This window comes from Mustela putorius, unplaced genomic scaffold (genome assembly GCF_011764305.1).
Source record: "Mustela putorius furo isolate JIRA1106 unplaced genomic scaffold, ASM1176430v1.1 tig00003863_pilon_pilon_pilon, whole genome shotgun sequence".
In the NCBI taxonomy this organism is placed as follows: domain Eukaryota; kingdom Metazoa; phylum Chordata; class Mammalia; order Carnivora; family Mustelidae; genus Mustela; species Mustela putorius.
The window spans coordinates 31491668-31512524 of NW_025422015.1; the positions used below are offsets into that span (position 1 = coordinate 31491668).

Below are 20857 nucleotides of genomic sequence, written 5' to 3' on the forward strand. Positions count from 1 at the left end.
TTTATAGCAGTATTTGTAAAAAGTCTACTAAATGAATGTTCTGTCAATTGTTACAGAGTTACAAATTTTGTCAAGGAAAGTTGCAATTGATTTTAGACCAGTTGGATCCAGGGCAACCTAAAGAGGTAAGTTTAAAGGATAGCTGTCAAATTCAGTCAAATATTTATATATATTTATAATATATTAGATTGTGATCAGTAAGCAGCTGAACTGTTTCTCTTGAAAATAGGCCTTTATTATCATGGTGCTCCTAGACTAATGTCCCTGCTAGACTTTCCAGTCTTGAAATGAAAGGTCACAGAGCAGGGGAGGCTACCAGAGAATTGTCATGCTTTGTAGAAAGAAATTTTTATGTCTAGTTTCAGTTTTGAAGGGATAAAGTAATAAGCAGTTGTCTTCTAAACTGTTCTTTCATTGTTGCTTTGTATGTGATATTTTAGTGATTTCCTTAAAGAAAAATGATCTTCATTTAATGGTCTTTCTACATCTGGAAAATGTGAGCAACTTCGACACTTTCGTTTATAGAAAAAGGATTTTAAAGAAGCAGTTCTGTTGAATTGTACCTGTTTATATTTTAAGGTTTCATAAATTACTGTTTATTAAGTCTTGTTTCATTAAGTCAGTCTGAAATAGAAAATAGTATTTGTATATCTTGCCAGTTGGTTTCAGTTTTTGAAATGTTTTTCAAGTTTTCATTTTATTTTTTAAAGATTTATTTATTTGAGATAGAGCGTGTGCAAGCACCAGCCGGTGTGGGGGGGAGGGGTCGGAGAGGCAGAAGCAGGATCTCCACTGAGCAGGGAGCCCAACTTGGGGATCATGACTAGAGCCGAAGGCAGATGGTTAACTGGGCACCCAGGCAAGCCACAAATTTTCATATTAAACTAAATGAACAGTTATGATTTACTCCCACTGATTTTTTTTTTAATCACAGTAATTTTTAGCATTTCACATTCTGATTTATTTTCTAGGTTTTTTTTTTTTTTTTAAGATTTTATTTATTTATTTGACAGAGATCACAAGTAGGCAGAGAGGCTGGCAGGGAGAGGAGGAAGCAGGCTCCCTGCTGAGCAGAGAGCCCGATTTGGGGCTCGATTCCAGGACCCTGAGATCATGACCTGAGCCAGAGGCAGAGGCTTTAATCCACTGAGCCACCCAGGCGCCCCTATTTTCTAGGTTCTTAGTAAATGTTTCAAAAGGTATTAGAAATGGAACTTGATTTTATATAATAACAGTCTCTCTTTTTTTAAACATTTTATTTATTTATTTGAGAGAGAGGGTGAGCATGAAAAAGAGCATAAGACAGAGCGAAAACACAAGTTGCAGGGAGGGGTAGAGGGAGAAGTGGACTCCCTGCCAAGCAGGGAGCCTGATGTAGGACTCAATTCCAGAACCTTGGAATCATGAACTGAGCCTAAGGCAGATGCTGAACCCACTGAGCCATCTAGGCGCCTTATATGATAAGAGTCTTATTGTCTTCCTTTTTAGTGGATTACTTGGAAATCTATACTTAGAAATCTATACTTATTCAGAAACTTTTATAGTACTTCCGCAAGTAGTAAGTTCTTAATGGGATTTTGTCCTAAAAATTAACTGAAAGGGAGAAAATACTTAATGTTTCTAAAATCCCTCCAAAGTCCCCAGTCCTATCACAAATACAGTTGTGTTTAGTTTTTCTTTTATATGAATATATAGACACTTTTAAGTGCATGTGTATTCTTTTTCACCTAAAACTTGATACCCCGATTTAGAGGGTTTGGTTTTATAAGGTCTTAGCTTCTGCAACCCAGCTTCTTGCCCCTTTTAAACCACTGTGTTTCAGTTATTTTAGCTGGGGAAACAACCACATTTTCTAACCACAGGTTAGAATCAGTGTGTTATTACTCACTGGTTGGAGAGTGGTGGGGAAGTCTTGCTCCATTCATGACTGGAGTAGAGCTATTTTTTACTGCTTTCCTTTGGGTCATACTGTTTTGGGTGAATTCTGACTTGATTTTGCAAAGAATGATTAAAAAGTAAGTTTTCCCTGAAAATGTAGATAATCAGTTTTATATCACACTGTTGACTTTTCCTACCTCAGTGTCTAGAATGTCAGAAAACATGGTATAGCATCGAAAACTAGTCCAAGTTAATTCTTTTGTGAAAATTGTTCCTATATTCTGGAATGGGGATGTTTCACCAGGGGCATATTATGCTAATTTTAAAATTAAGGCCCTCAAACTCTAGGACCACCTAGGGGTGCCTACTTAAGTAGGAAAACCTTGCCCTGGTGATTCAGATTTGGCCACTGTCCTTCTTCCTCTTTCACTTAGATATATGACCTAGAATCTCCAAAAGTTAGTTTATAATTTTTGCTTTAAGTAAAGTGACAACCTATTTTTTTTTTGTTGTTTAACACTTAGTTTAAAAGAAATGAGTTCTCAAAAATTGTTTTATAAAAAGACCTCTGATTTTCATCATTTGGCTCTTTAAGACAATCATCTAGACTGCTTTTCAGTGTTTAATATATAAAGTATTGGTGGTATCCTAGTGGCTGGGTATTAATAAAAATCTTTTAAATTATAGGTGAGATATGAAGCCTTGCAAACGTTATGTTCAGCTCCACCATCTGATGTTTTGAACTGTGAAAATTGGACGACTCTTTGTGAAAAACTGACAGTGTGTCTTTCAGATCCTGATCCTGTGTTTAGTGTAAGGAGATGCTGATAGAAATATTTTTTAAAAAATATTTGTTTTCCCATCATTCTATAAGCAACTGGAATTATTTTCTTTAATAGTAGCTTTACTATTCATGGAATTTCAATTCCAGCTTTTGAGTTATAAAGATTTTCTTTAAAGACATTAACTTACTATTTCATGATTAGACTCCCAGTGTGATTAATATCACACTTCACTGCCAAATAATAGTAGACTGTAACCTTGCGCATTGTTTTATCTTGTAAAGGGATATCCAAATATTCGTGTTTTGTTTTGAATTAAGAAAAGTACTTAAAAGTCTACTTAAAGCATTTTTGAAAGAATTCATGACATATGAAACTTTGAACTTAAAATGATTAGAATTTATTCTAACTGAATCATAAGCATTTTCCTTATGCATTTAAATGTTTTTTAGAGATTGCTTAATTGCTTAAAAAGAGAAAGAAAACTAAAGCTAAGTTTAGAAGATAATTGAGATGAATCATAAATATATAAAATTCTAAAAATTATGAAGTCAGTAGAGAAATTATTGAATATAAAAAATGATACTTTTATACCTTCTCAGGAATACTATCATGTGAGTAAAACTATATTAAAAAGTATAGTTGTTGTATTGGTTATATCAGTGATGTAAATTAAAAAAAATCCTACCATATCCCATATTCACATTTAAATGCAAATTTAGATTTAGTGGGTCTTTTTCTTAATTGATATGTCAGGAAAGAAAAAGTTGGCTTTAAAATTGTTATGGTGCTTTCTACAGAATTTAAGATGTTAGCACAAGAGTTAAATTTTGTTAGCTCTTCAGCAAATATGTGTTGATTACCAACAATGTGCAGCATTCTAGTTTAGATGCTGAAAACACACTGAGCAAGACAGAAGTCTTTGCCTTCATAGAACTTACATTCTAGTAGAGGAGTCAGACAGTAAGCAATTATTAAAGAAAAAAGAATCTCAATACATTTATCTGTTGAAAATCACATTCTTCCATCAATGAAGATAAAATTATACTGGTAAACTGAAGTGGTTTGGAAACAAGTGGTTTGCTGTTTTTATAAGGGGGGAAAATGTGTTCAATTACCTAATACCTGGACACAGTTCAACTTTACTGTCACCAGGTGATGATGCAGACTAAGGTAAAAACTCAGTGATCCAAGAACTTGAAAAAGGAAAAAGATATTTCAGGGTCACTTTTTACATTTCAAGGAAATACAGTTGTAAATTTCTCTGTATTTTTTTTAAATTTTTTATTTTTTATAAACATATATTTTTATCCCCAGGGGTACTTTCTCCCTGTATTTTTTTTCTTAACAAAGAATAGTGGTCAGATAGTTTTCTTTTTATTATTTAAAAAATTATGTAACAACTTTATAAACAGTAAATATCTTAATGGGTCAATGTAAGTGGCTTTGTTTAGACATTATAGATTATTCAGCAAAAGTGTTATCAGTGTTTAATAAAATTGGAAAAAGTTGTTATGGAGGGGAAAGGTAACAGAACCCATCATATTGGAGTAGAAAAACAAGGCATGGCATTCTTTTGATTTTGAATTTATGCTTGATCCAGATTCTTGAGTTGATTCTGTTTTTTTCATTTCCTCTTTTAGAGGACTCTTGCTTGTAACTGAATGAAGTCTGTCATGTTTGAAGAATGTGGCAGATACTTATCAATTGCTGCAACTATAAAAATAAGCTTTCTAAAATATTTAATATCCTCTATTCAGTAGGAATTCCTTTGGGTTACTAGAAATTTCTGATCATTTGTGTAACCATTTTTTTTCTGATTTTGCTAACATTTGATATAGGCAAAGTTTCCCCCCCATCCCCCATCCCAGAGTAGAGCACTTGAGGAGATCATATATATTTCTTTAATGGAATATTGTATTTCACAATTAGGGTTAATTTCATCATAATATTAAAGTTGGCAAAATTAAAATGGTAGCTATCATTTGTAAGTATGGACTAGTGCCAAGTACTTTTCCAGCTACATCTATGAACATTTAATTCATTTGTGTTGTGATAGTTTCTACTTTTAGATTTTTTTTTTCTACTTTGGATTTTAATAATATAAATTTGGAAAGTGTGTTAAATAATACTTTTCTTGGGAATAGGCAAAATATTAGAGTCTTAAGTGTCAATTTACTGAAACTACCCATGTAAACAATGTAAAAAAACAACAAATGTTGAATTTGGAAAGGAGTGGAGTGTTTTTTGTTTGTTTTCCTTTTTAACCAGTCAGTACACCTACTTTTCCCTTGATACCCTCTCATTATACCTTACTCTAGCTCTTAAACCTGACTATCTCTCCCCCCATGTAGTTTTGGTCAATTTTACTTTTTACTGGCCAACATAATTGTGCTCTTGTTTATAAGTACATTTCTACTCAAGTTTCTGAATAGTTATTCTGTTTATTTTCTAAGTTTTTCACTATGTGAAAAATGGTTTTTTCATCTCTATTCTATTTGTGTAAGAATCTCTGATGCAAATCTTTTCACTTCCACAGGACCGGATTTTAAAATTCTATGCACAGACATTTACTCTTTCACCATTACATATGACCAAGGAGATTTATACAAGCCTAGGTATGTTTATTAAAATTTTTTGTGCTTAAGAAAATGGATAGGAAACAACTTTTCAGATAACACTATAAATGAGTGATAATCATAGTTTTAAATTTTTCTTTTCAGCTAAATATTTGAAGTTACACTTTCTTTCTAGAGAAAATCATATTCCTACTCTCTCAACTGGTATAGATACAAGTAATCCTAATGTGATCTGCTTACTTAAAAAGGTATTCACTTGCTATATGCTTTTTTAAAAAATTTAAGCAGTTCTATATTTAAGATTTCTAATTTTTGAGAACTGTTATGCACTGCTTTTCAGGTTCGTCTTCTAAATGAGTATCAGAAAGAGGCTCCATCTTTCTGGATTCGTCACCCAGAAAAGTAAGTCCTCCAATTTATGCCAATATAAAATATAGGGGTGTTACTGTCCTGCGTACATTACAAGGAGAAAGAATAGAGACAGTCTTAATTGACTTACATTTTTGGGAAGGGATTCATAAGTTTACTTAGCTTTTCATGTTTTGTGCTTTCCTACATGAATGGCTCTGTGCAAATATCATTTTATACCATTTATTTATCACAAGAAAGCAAAAAGAACCTCCAGTTCTTTTACTGTTGGTCTTTGCTACTTTGGACAAGTTCCTTAAGTGTTTTTTAAACTTTTTCCATTCAGTTCTAAAATTTTTTAATAAGGTTGTAAGAGCAACTGTATGTCTAAAGAGGAAAGTTATGTTTGGAGAGCCAATGTTGGAGTAGAAAGAACATATGTTTTATAAAAAGCAGGAGGAAATTGGGTGTGAATCCCACCTCTACCATTAGCTGAAACAAAAAAAAGTTGTTTCTAAAAATTTTCACTTTGTTATTCCATAAATATAATATATATCACTGGTACTATGTGTATATGTGTTATAGCATTTGTTGTTTTCTAAAACTGTCTCATTCCCAAACTTCAAGGTATATGGAAGAAATTGTGGAAAATACTTTGTCCTTATTATCAGTTAAACATGATCAGAGCCATCTTGTAACACAAAAGATTTTGGATCCAGTTTACTTTTTTGCATTGGTTGATACCAAGGCTGTATGGTTCAAAAAGTGGATGGTAAGAAAAAAATGGAATGTTTTTATACTTTTCAGTGCATTGCTGTATTGTTACAAAGAATAGCTAACATTCCAGTTTTTACAGTGTGCTGAGAGTTCTAATCACTTTTACAAAGGTAACTCATTTAAATCTTACAAAAATCTATGAGATAAATGGTATTATTACCCCATTTTACTGATGTGGCAGCTGAGGCATGGAGAAGTAACTTACTCAAGATTGTTCACCTAGTAAGTGACAGAGCCACAATAGAATTTTAAATGATAATTTATTTGAGTCTAGTAACCTGAATGATCTATCCAAAATCTAGTCTTTTTTAGTTTAAAAGCTTCAGGTTTTTAAAGCAGATATGGTATAACATGAATTCAGTGTTCATTTTTCTCTGACTTAGGATGTATGTCTGAAAATACCCTTTCATTTGCTTCCTCCTGAGCATATAGTTTGGAAAATGTTTAATGTCCGAATGCCAGTGATTTCCAGGGGAGCTCATTACTGTTCTGGAACTCAAACTAATTTAAAAGTAAAAGAGATCCTTATGCTGTTACCTCCCTCATCTGCTGTGGAGTAAGAGTGGTCTGTGTCATAGTAGCTGCAGTGTTGGCTTATTATTCTCCTATGTTTGTCCCTCAAAAACTGGTCTGCTAGGCATTATCTATTTGTTGCTGTGGGGTGGAAAGTGGGGGCGTGACTTGCCATGCAGAGGGGCAACATGTTTATTTACTGCTTGGCACAGTTTGGTCATTACCTGGTTAATGGCTTATTTTTATTTTTATTTTGCCTTTTGTTATCTAAACTGTATAGTAATGCCTAATTAACCAAAACCTAGTTTTGTTCAGGGTTTAGCCCTTACCTGGGCTGTTTATGTTTATGGTTGGTAAGTGTTTGCTCAATTTAATTAACTTGAACCCTTTGTTACATCTGACATTTTGTTTTTAATTTTTAAGTATCAAATCATATATTTGTAGAAAACATGTGAAATAAGTAAAAGTGCAAATTAAATTTCTACAACACAGATATAACTATTTTGGTTATGTAGTTATATTATATGCACTTACAAATTTATTGGTTTAGATATTTAATAAATCCTATTATGTTGGAACACGTGGGTGGCTTAGTTATTTAAGTGTCTGCCTTCAGCTCAGAGTTTTGGGATTGAGCCCCATTTTGGGCTCCTTGCTCAGTGGGGAGCGTACTTCTCCCTCTGCCTGCCACTCCCCCTGCTTGTGCGCTCTCTCTCTGACAAATAAATAAAATCTTCAAATAAATAAAATCTTTAAAAGAAAAACAAATCCTATTCTGTTTATAATTTTTTTACTTAATCTTTTTTATTGTTAGTACGTGATTTTCAAGAGTATGCAGCAGATCACGTAACCAACAGAAAATTCCTTAAAAAAAAGTTAGCTCCTTAGTGTATTCTAGTATTAATGAAAATTCATCACATTATCCTATACTCATATAAGTGAGAGGCTGGCTGACTTTCTAAAGGGCCATACAGTAAATTTTTGGTTTTGTGGGCTCTACTGTCTCTGCATCCTCTCAATTCTGTTGTAAGCCTAAAGCATCCATAGATAATATATAAATGAATGGATATGACTGTTGGGTAAAATTTCACGTACCAAGTCAGGTGGCAGCTGAAGTTGGCTTGAGGGATATAGTATAGTGACTGGTCTAACGGTATGCCCTATGAGGATTTCCTTTCAGAACATGGTCAAAAGTTGGATTGTTGGTTAACATTTCTCTTTTAAAGCTGAAAAAAGGATTAATCATTTTTAAAAACATTTTAAGCCACTAGGGTTAAAACACACGGTTTCTGTTAAATCTCAATTAACCACTCCCCATTTAGTTAAACTCTATTTCCCAGAATTCTGATAGTTTTTATCAACTATAATACTGTTTGATAGTTTTTACTAGGTAAAATGAAGAAGCTGCATTGAAAACACATGATATCTAATATATTCAGTAATATTTATGTATAGTCTCCCCTTTATGCAATGCATAAAAAGCAATTTTTAATTCTATTGTTTAGCCTTAAGGAGAAAACTATTTTTCGGTACTTTGAATTACTTAAAAATATATGATTGTCAGAAAATGATTAAGATACTGTACTTCAGAGCATTTCATGCTTATATGTAGATATAGTATGAGTTCTACATATGTAGATAGTAGAGTATCCTTTTTATTTGGAGGGATGTGATCTTCCCCACCCCAGCTTTTCTATCTTTCCTTCAGATTTGGGTGTTGATAGTGGTTTTAAAATAACTTAGCACAGAAACTGGTTGCAATTGAGGGATAGAGTATTTTTTCTGCTGGTCTGTCAATAAATGATCCATAGTTTTTTCATATCATTTGCATTCTTGTGATTACTCTGCTCATAATCTACTGTACATAGAAAAATCTGCTTTGTACTGATTACAGTAATTTAAAACTGTTGTTGGTAATTTATGTTATTAGAAATGATGCAGGAAAAATAGACTTTGGTATAACTTGAATATTAAATTTATCATTTTCTCCTAATTTTAGCATGCATCTTATAGCAGAACTACAGTACTGAGACTTCTTGAAAAGAAATATAAATCCCTGGTAAGTCTGTTTCTGTCCTTATGTTGAGAAATAATATCACACAAAGATATACGATGTAATAAGTTAAATGTGCAAAGTTGAGTGATAATCTTGGTTGATGAGGCAATCCCTCTTTTATGGGATTTTTAAAACTAGCATTCTGTGAAACATAAAAGGATAAAAGTAGAGACTTAAATTATAGTCAGGATAACAATTAGGAAATCCATAGTTACATAGTAAATTGAGATGTAATAAGTTAGTTTGAGATGAGCCTTATTTTTAAGTATAGTAACTTAATTCAGGTCAGTTATTTGTAGGGGAGTTAGTTCTATAAAATATACCCATGCTTTTGACTGAAAGTTGTATGAAAAACTCAGAATGATAAGTGCTTTTGCATTTACAAAAATTAATTCAAGTTATATTAAATATAAACTAATAGAGTAAAATACATTAGCAAAATTTTCTATGTTTATTGCTATTCATAGAATAGTGTGTAAAGGCATTGAAAGGAATCAAAAAGCAATCAAATATGATAATAATTGACAAATATAAAATGTGAAATTTATTAAAGTATTTTTCCAACCAATGTGACTTTGAAATAATAAGTATGATTTTTGTAGCTAGAATCTTCAATTTAAAGGGCAAGGGAAATATTTCTGGAGTTGTTAACTTCTGGGTGAGTGTAGCATATAATGAAAGAACAATTTTTTGTGTTTGTTTGAGAATCAAGAGCATTGAATTTCAGAAAGGAGAAGAGAGGAATGCTTAAGAATGGGGTGGGGATTTATAGCAGAAGTGGTACCTGTTTGGGGGCGCCTGGGTGGCTCAGTCAGTACAGCAAATGACTCTTGGGCTCAGGTCATGCTCTGTAACAGAGGGAAGCTCCAAACTCAGCAGGGAGTCTGTTGGAGATTCTTTCTCTCTCCCCATCTCCCTTCCCCCTACCTATACAGATGCTCTTTTTCTGTCTCTCAGATAAATCCTAAAAAAGTAGTGTTTAAAAATGTTTAGTGAATTGAAATAAATTCCTTCTACATCCCATTTCCCCCTCCCATTCCTATTTTAAATGAAGATTTTTGCCATATGAATATAGACTGATCTTGTCAAAATAGAGGAAAGGAAGAGAAACATCAATGATTCACCCTTTCCATGGTTTGTCCTACAACTATTTATTTCATTGTTGCTATTGCAGGGGCCCAGGTGGAAGTATTGCAAAGGTTTCTGATAGATTATTTTTTAAAATAACAGATTTTTAAGAATTAATTATACAATAATCAATCTGAAAATAGTTATTTTATTATAAAGAACTTTATATCAAATATTTCCTGTACGTATTGGGTCAAACTTGCTTGAGATTTCAACTTAAACCTCATTTTCTCTTAAAAAGCTTTCCTAAACTTAAAAAATGTGTAAGTTCATATCATAGAGGAGGGATGGCAACTCAGGTACTCTTAATTGCTAACTCCTAAGATGGAGGGAGGGCAGAAGAGGGAAGTTAAAAAAAAACGGGTATGTGCAAAACCAAGAGGAAAGTTAAATTCTAGTTGTCAGTATTTTTTTAAATGACTTTGAGAGGGCAAGAAAAAGGAAATACACTACATAAAGCCATTTCAGAAGCCATTCCCTTAAGGGTATATAGGACAAAGAATGAAGTTGTTAAAATAATAATTTAAATATGCTGATAGACATATTTCAGCTACCTCATGACTTTACAATGCTATGAAAATAAAGCTCTCAGCTTTCTCAGCTCTTAAGTTGACAATGCAGGGGGCATGTGGGTGGCTCAGTCAGTTAAGCCTCTGCCTTCGGCTCAGGTCATGATCTCAGGGTCCTGGGAATGGAGACCCACATTGGGCTACCTGCTCAGCAGGGAGTCTGCTTCTCCCTCTGCTCCTCCACTCTATGCTTGTGCACAGGCTCTCTCTCAAATACGTTAAGTAAGTGAGTAAATAAATAAATAAATAAAATCTTAAAAAAAATTGACAGCACATACATACATTGTCTTCCCTAATGCTATCCTACTTGAAATTTTGTAAATGTATTATTACATAAACGTAATAGATTGCAGAGTAGCCACTAACTATGTATTAATTTTAAATGACAATGAAAGAAAGTTCAAAAATGCCCACTTCCCTCAATTTCCCTAATTACAAGATTTTAGTAGCCACATAGAGCTAGTAGCCATTCTACAGGACAGTGCAGACATTCAACAGTTGCAGAAAATGCTGAAGGTATGAGGGAGATGATAGAAGAAATGATTTAGCAGATCATTGTGCCAAACATACTGCTGTCATTAACGTTCGTGTGAGGAACTCCTATAAAGCAAAAGACAAATGCTTGGAATGGTCATAAAATTTCCACTATACATGCACAAAATCTGATCTTCACTTATGAAAAGTGGGGATAGAGTTTGTATTCATTTTTCCCAATGTTTCTTTTCAAAAGTTGGGCCATGTATACTTTAAAATTTATACATTCACACAGACACAAATCTTTTGATACTTGCCTCTACTGAATATATAAAGGAATGATCCATAGGGAACAGAAGGCTTGATCTAGTTCATATTCTGTTGGCTAGATAGGAAGAAAAGACTCTAAGGCAAGTGAACTGGGGATATTGGCAAGAGTTCCTAAAGTCATGGTCACAGAATTTTTTGCATCTTTCACTATAAAGTAGAAGTATGAATCTATTTTTATCCATTGACACTGACAATATAGCAATATTGTTGGTCCACATGTTTTTGTGGTGTTTCCCAGAATGATGCCATAATTAAAATATAACTGGGATCCTGAGCTTCAGTGGCCTGGAAAGGTATTATTTTAAATATTTTTGTTAAATATTTTTTCCAGCATATTTTTAGAACCTTAACTAACTTTTTTTTTTCAACTGCTTGAGCTTGGGGGCTGTAAATTTCTAGAATTAATAAGTTATTATTTTATTAGATAACTACAGCAGTTCAGCAGTGTGTTCAGTACTTTGAGTTGTGTGAAGCCATGAAAGCTGGTGAGATTTTGGGTCATTCAAAGCATTGTGGTAAGTATTGTTTCCTCCGTTACATACTTTTAAAGATGATACCTTTGACTAATAGCTTAGTAACTCACTTTTTAATGTTCAGTAGCATGGTAAATTAGATCACTTCTGCTAATGTAAAATATTTTCACAAATTTTAAAAGATACAGCATGACTTTAATAACAGCTGTACATTTGAAATTAATGCATTAGCATATAGATTCTTACATATGCAGCTCTTCAGTTTATACTAGAGTATCTGTCCTAGTCTGTTATATTGCAATACTAAACTTCTTATTCTTTCCTCTGGTATATTAGTCATTTAATTGTCCTTTATATGCCTTTTAGAAAGAGGAGGAACATTTCTGTAACATATTGTTTTATTACTGGATACCCCACCCTGTGATTCCTGGCTGCCTGTCCTCTTTCTGAGCTAAAATACCCTAGATGTTTCATAATCTGGCCTTAATCACTTTATTAAATCCTAGGAATAATTAGAGTAGATCTTCTGTTGTAGTCAGATTCTGCTACATACAAGTGTTTTATACACTTTTGTTAATCTTTTTGAATTCTCTTTTGTAAGTTCTCTGAGAATATGAAGGTCTTATTTTTTTTATCCTTGGGTAAATTCTTTAACTCAGCAAGAAAAATGGTGAAAGACCAATAATAAGTGAGTTTCAAAAACTAGTGTTGTATAGTAAAGGGGGAAGTACAGAAGCCAGAATTTATTCAAGAGGAGGAAAAGGATAAGTTTACATAAACTATCTCCTTTATAAATTTATGGGTTTTTAAAATTTCTTGATATTAAAATGTTATATATAGTTCTTTTTTTTTCTGACCACCATTCTACTAGGACATCATGGCTTTGCTCTCTTCCCTATCTAGTGAAGACTTGGCATGCTTCATGCTTTTTATTTATTTTTTCTTCCTTTTTGCTATTTCTTTCAGAATCCTTGCTCTTTCTCTTTCATTTCAGAATTTCCTGTCTGCAGTTTCTTGTCTTTAGATCAGTTCAGTCTTCCATTCTCCCTGGTTTTCAGGAAATTGAGCAGAGAGCATTTGTTATATACTTAATGGGGATATTTACTTTAAAAAAAAATTTATTTATTTGAGGGAGAAAGCACAGAGGGAGAGCGAGAGGGAGAGGGAGAAGCAGACTCCCCACTGAGCAGGGAGCCTGAGGTGGGGCTCAGTCCCAGAACCATGAGCAGAAGGCAGATGTTTAATCAACTGAGCCACCCCGGCATCTAGTGGGCATGCATAGTTTTCTAACTATAGATACTCTTTCTTAGATACTCTTTCTTAGATATCCTTTTTTTTCTTTTTTTTAAAGATTTTATTTATTTATTTGACAGACAGAGATCACAGGTAGGCAGAGAGGCAGGCAGAGAGAGACTAGGAAGCAGGCTCCCTGCTGAGCAGAGAGCCCGATACGGGGCTCGATCCCAGCCAGGATCCTAGGATCATGACCTGAGCCGAAGGCAGAGGTTTTAACCCACTGAGCCACCCAGGCGCCCCTCTTTCTTAGATGTTCTTAGATATTCTTTCTTCAGTTTCCACAATAGCTATTAGAAGCTTTCACCAGTCTTATTAAGGGCTCTGCTTTGCCCTGGCCCATTTTTCTCTCAGCGGGAGACTTTGCATCCTACTGTACTAAAAAAAGGGGAACTTGGCAGATACGAATTCCCCAAATTTCCTGCTTCTGAGCATACAAGTGCATGTTTGTATGCCCTTACCAATGTCCCTTTTCTTTGGATTGCACTGAAGAGGTATTACTTTCTAGATTGATAATTTTGTTCTTGTTTCTGTTCCTATATGGCATTCTTTGGGTTTTGTTTCTGTTTTAGAACTAGGATATTGCTTCAGTTGTTACTGTGTTTCCCTTTCTGTTGGTACTTCCCTTGTGTCATCTGACCCTCCTTATTATGTACCTTTTAAATAAAGACCTGAGCCAGTTCACATGTATTTTACCTTTTTGCTTCCCTGCAGTGAAAACTCTTCTAAGTATCCTAAATACACCCAGGCCCCATTCCTTAACTTCCTATTTACTTTTCAGCAGTGGAAATGAGGCAATTCCTAGTGGTCCATGGATTTCCTATTATCAGTTTCCCTCTTTCTTGTCCTAATTTTACAGCCTTTGTCTCTGTTTACTCTTTCTTCTTCATGGTACCATTCTCTTTTGGATTTCCTCATTCTTGTGAGGAATCCTCATTACACTGGAAAGGCTCTTTTCTTTGTAGTATGTACTCAACAAGGGTTTTGCCCTTTTCTTCTCATCTTAGTCTATCTGTTCTCTCTTGTGGCAGCCCGTTTACTTTCATGGTTTCAAATACTATATGGTGACTCTGAAATATTTAAGTCTGCCACTTTACTGAATTCCAGATCCATATACCCATATCATACTTAGAATATCTATCTGGGTGCTCCATGGTACTTTAATATTGAAATATCAAGGATTGAAATTACTTTATTCTATATCTAGACTGGTTTCTTCCTCCTTTCTCCTTTAAAATTACTTAAATAGAATAAACATTCACTATGTATCCAGATGCTGAGGTAGGAACTTGAGAATTTTCTTATTTTCTCACGGTCCCCATGTAGTCCTATCTAAGGCCTGTTGACTTAATTTTCCTAAATATTTATTTGTCTGCCCTTTTCTGTTCTTGTTGCTGATGCTTTCGCTCGTGATTTTTTTATTCTCATTTCAGACCTTTACCTTCTCCCATCTACTTTTTATGCTACTCGCAGGGTTTTTCACATGCATATTTGATTACTTTCATGCTTACAATCCTTTAATATCTTTTCAGTCGCCTCTATAATAAAATTCATTTTCCTTCCGCAGCTTAGTCCTCTGTGATCTGCCCGTTACCCTCTAGCCTCTTGTCTCTACCACTGGCCTCCTCAAGTTCTGGTCATACACGACTGCCATACTCTGAATTAGAAGCCCAATTTCATGCTGCTTACTGGTTTTTGACACCAGCAAGTAGTTCAAGGTCTTTAATCAAACAGGTACTCAGTAGATCTTGAATGTATGGATGAATGATATATATTAGGTGTATGTATTTTACAGATTCTAATTTCATTTACTAACATGGTTATAAATACAGTTTTTTTATAATATAAACTTCTAATTGATAGAATTAAACAGTAATATTTTCTATTGACTTCTTCCCTTAACTTGAAGTTTCTCTTGATAACATGGTAATTCTGACAATCTTAAGCCATTTTAGAATGAATACTGTATGCATCTTACACTTTATTGAGTCTAAATTTTGTGGTAAATGCTTTTCCCCAGAGATTTAGGTATTATAGGATCTTAAGGAAGCTAATTAACTTTTTTTTTCTTTTTAACACCAGCAGAGTCTTCATTATAGACTTCAACCTTGTTTAATGTTCAGAAGGGGATGAAGATAGTTATTATCTAAAATATAATAGCATTAAAATAAATGTATTTGTTTGCTTTTCTTTTAAGGGAATAAACAGAAAACCTTCTACTACTCAGGACAAGAATTACAATATATTTATTTCATTCACTCACTATGCCTTTTAGGAAGGTTATTGATCTATACACAAGGCAGACGGCTATTTCCCATAAAGCTGAAGAATAGAAAAGGTAAGTACAATTAGGAAAAACAAATATGTTTATCGTGGTAAGGTTTATGTGCTATGAATTACTAAATTTTGAAGATTTTGCCTGGTTCCTTTTAGGATACATAGTGACAAACCTATTAGTTTCCTGATGGCTTATATGCCTTGAAGTATTACATTTGCTTTTATCAGTATGTGCTTTCCCCCTACATTGCAGTTTTTTTATTCATCCAGGCTTTAATGCTTTTCTTATTTCTTCCTGTTTTTCAAAATCCTGGACATACTGAATGACCCAGCTCTGGATTCAGAACTAGAAGACCTTGTTTAAATTCTAGTTCCCTTATAAACTGGCTGTGACTTTTGGGCAACTTACTTAACCATTGCTTGTTTTTTTTTTTTTGAAATCTACAAAAATAGAATAATATTGGTAATACTGAGATCACACAGTTTTGTGATGATAGAATACTGTTATAAACTGCAAAGCCCTGTACCACTTAATATATTGCTATGTTACCCTAACTCTTGTTTATTTTTTTTAAAGATTTTCTTTATTTATTTGACACAGAGAGACACAGCGAGAGAGTGAACACAAGTAGGGGGAGTGGGGGAGGGAGAAGCAGGCTTCCTGCTGAGTAGGGAGCCCAATGCCAGGCTTGATCCCAGGACTCTGGAGTCATGCCCAAGAGCAGAAGGCAGAGGCTCCATGACTGAGCCACCCAGGTGCCCCTAACTCTTATTTTTAAAGTTTTCCCCATCAAACTTGAGCACACACTGTTACTTTTTTGCCTCCCTTAAAACTTTAAGGCTATACCAGGAATAGCTGGTCTAGCAGCCAGCAAACTTTTTCTTTAATGTGTCAATAGTATTTTTGGTTTTGTGGGCCACATACTGTCTCTGTTACATATCCTGTGTTTTTGTGTATTCATGTGCTCATGTGTGTAAAAGAGTTACCACAGCAGGTCTGAGACTGCTGTCCTTAGGAAGGCCTGCTTGCAAGGTTTCACTAGCTGGCATCTGGGAACTTGGGTTTCTCTCTCTTCCCAGAACTTAAAAGAGTGGTTCACTGTGTCTACCTAAATGTTTTATACACGTAGTGTAGTTTATACTGAATACTCGCTTTTCTCCTGGGAGTCTGGAATCCTGGTATGTGCTAGGCAGATGGTGCTTATGTCATCAGCCTCCAGTAAAAAGCTTGAGTACTGAGTCTCTAAGAAGCTTCTTGGTAACCAACATTTTAGATATGTTGGCACAGCTTGTTGCTGGAAGAATTAAGTGTATTTTGTGTTTTGTGTGACTCCGCTGGGAGAGGACCCTTGGATGCTTGCAACTGTACCTTATCTCATATGCTTTTTGCTTTGTATCTTTTGTTGTGATATATCATAGCTGTGAGTACAACTCTAGGTTGAATCCTCCTAGTGAATCACTGAATTTGGGTATGGTTTGGGGGACCCTTGACACATTTTACACACCTTTAAAAGTATAAAACAAAACATTTTTAGCTTGTGAGCCTTAGGTAATTAGGCCATAATTGCTGTAGTTTGCCAATCCTGTTATGGAGTATCTTCATTCTGAACACTGTTGTACTGTGTTCTAGTTGTTTTACTTAAGGTTTTCTCCTCATTAATGCTGGTTATAAGCTAAAAAAGAAAAAAAAGAAAAAAAAGAAAAAGAAAAAAAAAAAGAACCGTTTTATGTTCTTATATATCCTGTGGTGATATAATTCTAGTCATAATGAGCACTTAGAGAATGGACTTTCCAGAAAAGAGCTTCCATTTTATAGATATTGTTGAACTTTTCAGAAATAGATTAATAAATACTTGTGATGTTATTGGAAGTATTGAACTGAAGTTTATATGTCTATCATCTGTAATTTAGCAGTTTATGTTGACTTTTAGTATCAACCTTTTGGCCTGACAAATGTCACAGATCATCTCAAACTCTGTTTTGAGAGCCTTTGTTCTACTGTATTAGCAGAAGTCAACATTTACCTCTAAGCTTCACCTGTATTTTCACTGGAATCGTAATGAAAAGATTCTTCAGGAGGGATTGGTAAATTACAACCCAGGGGCAAAATCTGGTACTGTTTTGTATGGCTAGTGAGCTCATTATTGAAAAAAACTACAAGACTGTTTTGTCACATGTGGAATAAAATTAAAATTTGGGGTGTGTAAAGTCTTATTGGAAGACCGTGGTACTTGTTCATTTGCAAGTGAACTGTGGCTCCTTTACAGCATCATAATTGAGTATTTGTAACAGAAACAGTTTGGGTATTGAGCCTAAAATATTTCCTAGGGAAAGTTTGATTCCTATTCTATAGTTCTATATAGATAAGCTGGCTGGAACAGTTTATGAAGCTGAATTTTATCGTTTCTAAAAAACTCATGGTCCTGATGAGATTCCTAGATCTTCCTGTCATAGGTTTATATGAAGTGATGGATCCACCATAGGTGGTGAAGCTGCACGTGTATGTAGCACCTACTGCATTATTGTTCCTGCCACCCTTTAACTCCCCATGTCTAATTTGTTTTCCTGGAGTCTTCTGTCTTGGGTTCCAGCTCCCTTCTCCCTAATTTTACCATAGTGTCTGAAAACTCAGGAGGATGGGAAGCTCAGTTCTAAGTTGTAAGTATGTACTAGAAAATAATCTTTTTCTTTTTTCCTTTTCAAAGATTTAGTATCCCTTACAGATCTTCTGGTTCTGTTCACCCAACTTATCTATTACTCACCAAGTTGTCCAAAGATGACATCAGCTGCACATTTAGGTAATTCTGCTTCTATTTTAAATAGTATAATAGAAAACATCTAAAAATACTTAATAGTCCATTGTCTAGACATTTTGGGTGACTGACCTAGTTGGGTAAAGAGGTTTCCTAAGATGCAGTACTACTCATAACAAATTACATTGGTCCTGGAAGTAATCCATGAAATTTAATTTTGTTCATTGATGTTTTAAGTTGTTCCTAATTTACTACCTTTTTATGTAGAATCAGTTTTGCTGAGAATTTTAATGTTGCTCTTAAGGTCAAGATGTTCTTAAGAAATTCTGTTAAGATAGGTTTGATTGATAGGTACTATTGTGTTCTTTCTTGTGTTTTCTGTGCTTTATACTTGCCTGATGTTTTGATCAGTCTGCTTGTTTTAGCTCACATCTAAAACTTCAGATCTTCTCTTATTACAGAATAAAGCAAAAACAAAAACAAATCATGATCAGTGTAATAACTTTTAGTCTTTAACTGTTGACTGGATAAAGAGGTTTAAAATATTAACATTTAAAAGATAACTTACACTTTTTCCTTTGAATATCAGTGAAAGTTTACAAAGTAAAACAATTTAATAACAAAATGCTCCCATAATCTATAGACTCATAGTGTTCTAAACCTGCGTGTTACCATAGGAAAGCTGGCAAACTTCTGGGAAGAATTCAAGTGAGTCAAAGAAAAAAATTAGTTTGGGCCATATATATTAATGCTATATGCATCTATTAACCGGTATGCTTTTTTATGCAGTTATAACAGCTTATTAGTCTTAACAATGGCCCTCAAACTTCTTTCTGCCTTTACAGCATTTCCATGTATAAACCTGTAGATTAGGTCCTCCTGAGATATGCTCCTATAACATACTGTGCTTCCTTTGTTAAAAATGTTCCTCTGTGTAATTATTTGTCAGTGGACTGTTTTTTAATTTTTTTGGTGTGTTAATTCTGTTTATAGTGCTTAGCACAGTGTCTGTCACATACTAGGCACTCAATAGTAGATAAAACAATGAATGAATGAACGAATGAATGGCCATATGCTAAGCAGTAGTATCTCTCATTGTAAACAGGGTCTGGAACTGGTTAGAAAAACATCACTTAACATTTCTTCTCCATTTTCTTTTTGTCAAGTATTGACTTGAAGTCTTAGTGTGCATGGACTATAGAATATTATAACCTAAATTATGAATTTTAATGTTACTTTTACTATTACAGCTTACAACCTTGAGCTGCTAACTTTTGGTTCCTTACTGATTTGTAAAGTACTATTTTGTGTGTAGATTGGGTTAAATAACCTGAAAATATATTGGTTTGTAAAACCAAAAATATTACTTATTTTAGTGACTATTCCCTGTGTTACATGTATTTGTATTTGTGTTTTCCTGTATATATCTTAAAAGAAAGTCTTTACAATGCTCATTCATTTCACCCGTTTTATGGTGATAACTAATAGTGGTGTATTAGAAAAGGAGGTTTCACCTCTTCTGCCTTTTTAGCCATCCTTTTGGTTTGCTTTGGTTTTCTACTAGGCTGGACACTTGAATACATATGTTTTTTTAAAGATTTATGTATTTATTTGAGAAAGAGTACATTTGTGGGGGAGGGGCAGAAGGAGAGAGAGAAAATCTCAAGCAGACTCCCCACTGAGCATGGAGCCTGGCACGAGGTCTGTCTCACAACCCTGAGACCATGACCTGAGCAGAAATCAAGAGTCAGATGCCTATTGACTAAGCCCCCTAGGTTCCCCAAATATTTATTTTAAGAAAAAGAAAAAGCAAATACAAGTAAGTGTTTGCTGGGAGGACAAAAGTTGTAAATTAGCTTCAAATCACATCTTCACTCACTGTTAATCAGTGACTTAATGTGAAACAGTGAATGATCTGTTGTTTCTCAGCATTCAGATTTTGTCGTTTACTTTTTAAAAATTAACTTGAGGATATATTGAGCTTAATTGATCTTCCCTTAGGTTTCAAGTAATAATTTGACAATACCTCATCCTTTGGGCATTGAGTTGTGTGATTTTTTTTTTAACTACTTAACCTTGTTACTCTTTTTATTTGTTTATTTATTTTTTGTTGTTGGATCTTTTTAGAATGGCAATGGCTACTCATAAATAAGATGTATTAAGTTCTTAATGTTTAAAATTTTTATTTCTAAAAATACTTGTTTATCAGATAATTACTCTCCTGCAAGTATGGTGACTGAAGTTCTTCGGATACTGTGTGATCAAAAAGAATGTGCAATCGAATGCTTATATAATAACACTGTGATTGAGGCACTTCTTCAGCCTATTCATAATTTAATGAAAGGAACTAAGGTTGGTATTTACTAAAGAGAGTCTCCTAATTGGGTATTAGGGAATATTCAAAGGGACTTTATTTCTGAATTCAATGTATTTGAAATATTTATTATAACATCTTTCCATGTATGAATGTATTTTATGCTGACATAGATTTTTATTTACTGTTAAATATTAGTTTATGTAGTTAGTTGATTTATTTGTTATTGGCAATGTGGGGGGAAATACATATACCATAATTGTTTTTTCTAGTCAGGCTTAGATATGATTATAAGGATTGGAGAAGTTATTAA

At 33.9% G+C, this 20857-nt stretch overlaps 1 protein-coding gene across 2 annotated transcripts in view; it reads left to right on the top strand.

Annotated features, from left to right (window-relative positions):
• TBC1D32 (TBC1 domain family member 32) overlaps nt 1–20857 on the top strand; it is a 247479-nt gene that overhangs the window by 24951 nt on the left and 201671 nt on the right. For both annotated transcript variants that reach the window (XM_045066413.1, XM_045066412.1), the window contains exons 5-15: nt 57–125; nt 2566–2691; nt 5200–5278; nt 5384–5487; nt 5580–5641; nt 6215–6359; nt 8877–8936; nt 11859–11949; nt 15398–15538; nt 18183–18275; nt 20440–20582. In XM_045066413.1, the coding sequence (XP_044922348.1) occupies nt 57–125; nt 2566–2691; nt 5200–5278; nt 5384–5487; nt 5580–5641; nt 6215–6359; nt 8877–8936; nt 11859–11949; nt 15398–15538; nt 18183–18275; nt 20440–20582 (1113 nt within the window). The remainder of the gene's footprint in view (nt 1–56; nt 126–2565; nt 2692–5199; nt 5279–5383; nt 5488–5579; nt 5642–6214; nt 6360–8876; nt 8937–11858; nt 11950–15397; nt 15539–18182; nt 18276–20439; nt 20583–20857) is intronic.